The sequence below is a fragment of the Argentina silus genome (genome assembly GCF_951799395.1).
Source record: "Argentina silus genome assembly, chromosome: 22".
NCBI classification, from domain to species: Eukaryota; Metazoa; Chordata; class Actinopteri; order Argentiniformes; family Argentinidae; genus Argentina; species Argentina silus.
The window spans coordinates 7,291,324-7,296,913 of record NC_139676.1 but is presented as its reverse complement, the minus strand read 5'-3'; the positions used below and the strand labels follow the sequence as shown (position 1 = coordinate 7,296,913).

Genomic DNA, 5,590 nt, shown 5'->3' with positions numbered 1-5,590 from the left:
ATTCCCAGCCCCACTAGCCTCCCCTGCTCAAAAGAAAAAGAAAGAGAAAGTAACAAATTCTAGAGAAATTCTAGAGAAATTCATTCTAGTTAGACCTGGGGTTCCTGTTCCTGTGCTTCAAGCGATGTCATTCTCAGCGAGATAAGAATGTCAACTTCCCTTATATGGCGAGAGAGGAAGTGTACTCGGGGAGAGGCTGGCCTGGCCAAGGCAGCTGTTTGTGTGACCTTTGCTGGGTCTGGGCCGCGCTGTGACGTCACTGGGAGCTCTCTCAAAGAATGGCTGGCGTTCCTGAGCTGCCCCACGGTACATGAGAGGGAGGGGTAATGGTTGGAGGGGAAAGAGAGGATATTCTCATTTCATAATCTAGATATATACAGGGATTATGGGCTACTTGACATTCTCTTTAAAGTTTATAGTCAGTAAACCCTCAGTCAGTCATACATCAGGACTCCGCCAAGCTGACCAATGTGGAAGTGATTCTTCTGTTATAGCAGTATGGAAGTTTCAAGTGCATGTATGAATACGACAGGTGCCTCAAACGTGGATGATGAACGTCTAGGTCAACTTTGTATTATATAAACTATACTAAGTTATTTATGTAACGATTAATAGTATATATTATGAATCAAAACACCTCTGCACAGATGTGAAATACACAGGTCATTAAGGGCTTATCTAAATCTGAATTTGAGATAATATTTAATTTGAGATAATATCTTCACGATAGCGATCCTAAACGTCATGTAAAGGTAGGCTGCAGCTTGCAGATAAATCAGCATCATTCTACTGGCTACTGACAGTGTTACAACGTTCAGTTTTTTGGCAGCACAGGGATCACGGCTGGAATCTTTCCTTATACAGCAACAGGGTTCTGCATTGTCATCTGGCCACAGGACTAGGAATTATAGCAGCCATTTATCAGGGAATAAAAGGTAGCTCTTGTAAAGTAGCTTTATACATGTTAGCAGAGGGGAAATGTGACATGTTTTATGTGATCTATACAGTATGTCTACATGGGGAAGGATACTGTTTGTACTAAGATTCTGTACTAACATAATAAACGTCAAATACTGTAGGGTTAAAATAAAAATAAAATGACTTTGTTCAGTTGAACAGCAGCAGCCCTGTAGGGGTTTATGAGACTGTGAGAGCTAAAGTTACATTCTGAGAAACAACAACAAACAGGGGATTGTAATTAGAAACCTAATGACTCTTTTGTGCTGCTGCCACAGTGTGGTGAAAAGTAAAACAACAGTTTTGCTTTATCTTTTTTTTTTTTTTTTTTTAAATGCAGCCTTTACAAAAATGCATTTATTTTACAATGTTTTATTTATAAAAACAAACAAACTATATACAGGAAAATCTGAGGTAATCTAAAATGAAAACAGACAGCAAAAAAACAAGTAGTAGGCTTGTGAAGGTGCTCTACTCAATTAAAACAAACTGCTACACAATAGAAGGAGTTCATGTAAGCTTACAAGGAACGTAATGTACCGTCAGTGGAGGCTGGTGGAGGCAGAAATAGGTGAGCACATTGTAATGCATGGAATGGAATGAGGAATGGTATCAAACACGTGTGTCATTGTGAGCCCGTCTGTACATAGCCCATTTGGCAAAACAATTTAAGAAAATCTAGACATGTAGTTTTGATCCCTTTTGGCAATAAAAACACACACTAAGAAAGGCTTGTCAGGTCAGCTATCCCCCTGTATGCAGAACAATAAAAAAATAAAATAATTCCAGCTGTTTTGAGAAGACAAAACCTTATTTCACACTACGGAGCCGAACCGAGCTGAGCCTGGCTTCTACACATCCTCCATAGTTGCTGAAACAGTGCTGGAAAGGACGGTGTGAAAGGAAAATATCTGAGCCAGCAAAGAATGTTTCGGGTCGGCCTTGTAGTGTGTAAAGCCCCTCAGTCGGTACCAGGGTGTGTGTTGGGTTCTCTGGTAGCAGCCGGTGCAGAGCCTCCTCTCAGGAACAGCTTCTCTCCACTGTCTCCACTGCTGCTCAGGAAATGTGACAGCAAGCCATATAGTAGTGGCCTACAGAAACAACAACAACAACAATAACAATAGCAACATGTTGACATGTTGCAAGCATCATCAACATCATCATTGTCGTCGTCGTCGTCATTATTTCAGTTTGCAAATGTCAGCATAAAGAGGGTTCGGAGCCACAACTCTTGAAGGAACTTACACTGATTTTGCACTGGGGTCCTCCACCACCTTCAACTCATTGGCCATGAACTGTCTGTCCAGGGGTACTCCTGGCTGGCCAGATTCTGAATAGAATAGAGCAGCACAGAATACAAAGATAATGATAAATACATGAAGATAATGATGAAGATAAATACATAGAATATTTACTGTCCTTCCCGGGACGGAAGTTTGTCTTATTAGGCTTTTGATCACCTTTGAATGGTAATTTCTTTTTCAAAAATTGCAGTCAAACCATGAGGTGTTATTGCTCACCTGCTGTCAACACTGAAGCAGTGTAGCGATATTTGTTGAATTCCAGGTACTCTCGAATGAGCTCGTTGATGAGCAGGTTTTCGTGCGACAGCGGGGGACGCGGTTCGCTCTGGTCGTCCAGCGCACTGAACACCTCGGCCCTTATTCGGGCCTTGAGCTGCCCCAACACACCCCGCGACTCCAGGGTTTCTCTCAAGGCTGGGAGAAGACAAGTTGTTATGGAGAGGGGTAAGATAACTCAACTTAACTCAACTTTTCCAGACATCTAATACGTTATTAAGTCAATGCTATGCTTTTGCATGGCAGTTAGCTACAACTCCTTGCAATTTAGCTCGCTAGCTGAACGTTGTAATCACAAGATCAGATGCAAATCCATGCAGCACACTTGAATTATGGCATCATTTTGAGCTATTTCTTGTCATATTCGTACTGACTATAAAGTTGCACGAATTATGTTGTGCAATTGCCTTTACAGTCGATACATTATTTGTGATGATAGAGAGTCTATAAAATGAATAAATAATGACAGCATACCACTTTTCAGCTCTGTTATGGTCGCCATTGCAACAGGTATATACAAATGACGTTTACTTTCTCCACGAGTTCAAAGGGGAACCAACGGCTACACAAGAGAACTTACTGACTTGCTCCCACCTAGTGGTTCGGATGGGTAGCTGCAGTTGGTCAAAAATGGGGAATACGAGTCTTGACTTTTGACTTTCCTAAGACAATAACTAATGCTTAATTATGAAGAATATGACCCCTGTGAGATATTTCATATGTTCAGTCCATAGCACAGAGATACATAATACATAACTGCATGCACAAATGCATTCTCTCCTAAGTTTTATTCCGAAAGTTGACATGGAAAAGATACCAATTATGGAAACAGTTGTATGAATGCATATCTGTTCTACCGCCTATATAATCCATAGACATCTATACATCATTGCAGTGGAGGCTGGTGGAGGCAGAAATCGAAGGACAGGCTCATTGTAATGCATTGAACGGAACGAGGAATGGTATCAAACACATCCGTTCTATCTCCACAGCCTCCACTGCTTCATTGATATAATCCCATCATGTTCACAATTATTAGCTTGCATGATTGGCTGTCGATCTGTATGATGATGGCACCCTGTTTGTGTATCACTTCTCTGCCTCTAGGTGGTGTTGTGGGATTACCATCTCTGTGGGATCCGTCAGTGCAGACTACTTACAATGATAGATACTAAATGGGATACTTGGAACAACCCTAACCCTAACCTTAACCCTTACCCTAACCATGATAACCCTAACCTTAACCCTTACCCTAACCATGATAACCCCAACCTTAACCTTTACCCTAACTATGATAATCCTAACCTTAACCCTTACCCTAACCATGATAACCCCAACCATAACCCTTACCCTAACCATGATAACCCCAAACTTAACCGTTTTAAATGACAACTTCAATGGGGTGACGTCAGTCAGGCCGTCCCAAGCATCCCACTTAGCATTTACCTAGTTTTACTCTGGTAAATGTAGGCCTATTCATATACATTTTCAACAGATAGAATAAATGGGGTTATTTGATACATATATTTGCCAAACAAAGGATTTAGATTTAGATGTGATGTTATTTTCAAAAAAAGAGTTTTATTAATCCTGACATTGCATACAGTACATTTTCTTCAATCAAAAATTAACAGATTGAATACAAAAAGTAAAAATATAATACAATCTTTAGAATTTTAAGGCCACTTATCATATTATATCACATAAATACTGCCTCTCAATGTACCGTCTAAACCAGTAAGACATAAATACTTCTCTTTGAGAAGTCCACGTGGATCTCTAGAATATGAATATTAAATAAGGAGATTCTGTTTACAGTCCGTCATAACAGAACCAAAGGGAAAACAATAACACTGGCATTAAATGGTATGTAAGGAGAAAGTCAGAGAGTTGGGTGGTGTGTGTGCGTGTGCGTGTGCGTGTGTGTGTGTGTGTGTGTGTGTGTGTGTGTGTGTGTGTGTGTGTGTGCATGGTCCCATCATGTGCGTGTATGTGTGTGTTTGTGTGTGTTGCATGCCGGAGAAACACATTCTCACAAATGTAGTCCCATTGTTTTGCAACAGAATTCTCTTCATTCATGTTGGTTTTTCCATCACCAATAACAATACTCACGATGGTCAGGTTTCATATCTGACCTTCCAGTTTCTATTGACCATTTTATGTGTTTACTTTGACCAAAATAAACAAACACCGCAACATAGTTGGACTCTGGCTAGCTTAGCACCTTGGCTCACTGTTATGTATTCTTCTTTACCCGACCCATAAAGCACCAAATTGGCTAGGATTCTGATTGATGACTGTGCTGAAAGCTTTGCCTTCTCCTGAGTTTTTCCAGGGTCAGTTTGTTAGGCTACTGGGTCAGAGGACATCCCTTCCCTTAGTTTCTCTTACCCTGTGGGGTCGGTAGGAGAATCTAATATACAGTATATCTTTATGGATTTATTTTTTACTTCAACATCGAGGCTGGTGAAAGTAGAAATTGGAGGACGGGCTCATTGTAATGCATGGAATGGATTGAGGAATGTTATCAACATTGTTCTATGAGCCCGTCCTCTGATTTCTACTGTACCTCCACCAGCCTTTACTGCAACTGTACTGTGTTCTTCATAAAATGCTTTTCGTTCACATTCAGAGACTGAACGAAAGTCCTTTGGATGTGTCACTCACTGACTCCCAGTGTCCCTTTCCTTTGGTAGACAACTCCACACTCATTATACATTATTTACAGTTTGGGTCACCCCAACAACAACATCCCCTACAACCCACTTGAGTCCATCAAGAGAACTTTAAAGATTAAAGAGTCTTTGAGAACAAGCTTGATTTGTCTTTTCCACGTCTGAGCACCTGTGTCATTGTGTCACTAGCATAACCAGACGTCATGCACCGTTCATCCGCGTTTCGTCTTTGGTTTCTAAAAGCGATGCCCTTAGGAAGAGTTTTAAGCTGCCGTGGCGTGGAGCTTGAGATGGCCGATTCTACACGTGTTGGGTTGAAGACGGCATCTGCCGTCGTTCCCCTCCCCCACCCAGAGCACCTCAGAGCCGGGGATGAGC

At 41.3% G+C, this 5,590-nt stretch overlaps 1 protein-coding gene across 1 annotated transcript; it reads right to left on the bottom strand.

Moving 5' to 3' along the window:
- Nucleotides 1-1,322: 1,322 nt before the first annotated feature.
- cep20 (centrosomal protein 20) lies at nucleotides 1,323-3,062 on the bottom strand. Its single transcript, XM_083693418.1, has 4 exons — nucleotides 3,012-3,062; nucleotides 2,478-2,675; nucleotides 2,203-2,287; nucleotides 1,323-2,048 (listed from the first exon to the last, which is right to left on the bottom strand). The coding sequence occupies exons 1-4, from the start codon at nucleotides 3,037-3,039 to the stop codon at nucleotides 1,919-1,921; spliced, it is 441 nt and encodes a 146-aa protein (XP_083549544.1). The 5' UTR covers nucleotides 3,040-3,062; the 3' UTR covers nucleotides 1,323-1,918.
- Nucleotides 3,063-5,590: the final 2,528 nt, after the last annotated feature.

What these genes read in the sequence shown, in the direction of transcription:
- cep20 (XM_083693418.1), bottom strand. Translation starts at nt 3,039, where the DNA reads ATGGCGACCATAACAGAGCTGAAAAGTG. An exon ending in CATAACAGAGCTGAAAAGTG is followed by an intron (nt 2,676 to 3,011) that starts GTATGCTGTCAT and finishes GTCTTCTCCCAG; the next exon opens with CCTTGAGAGAAACCCTGGAG. An exon ending in GACCCCAGTGCAAAATCAGT is followed by an intron (nt 2,049 to 2,202) that starts GTAAGTTCCTTC and finishes TTGTTTCTGTAG; the next exon opens with GCCACTACTATATGGCTTGC.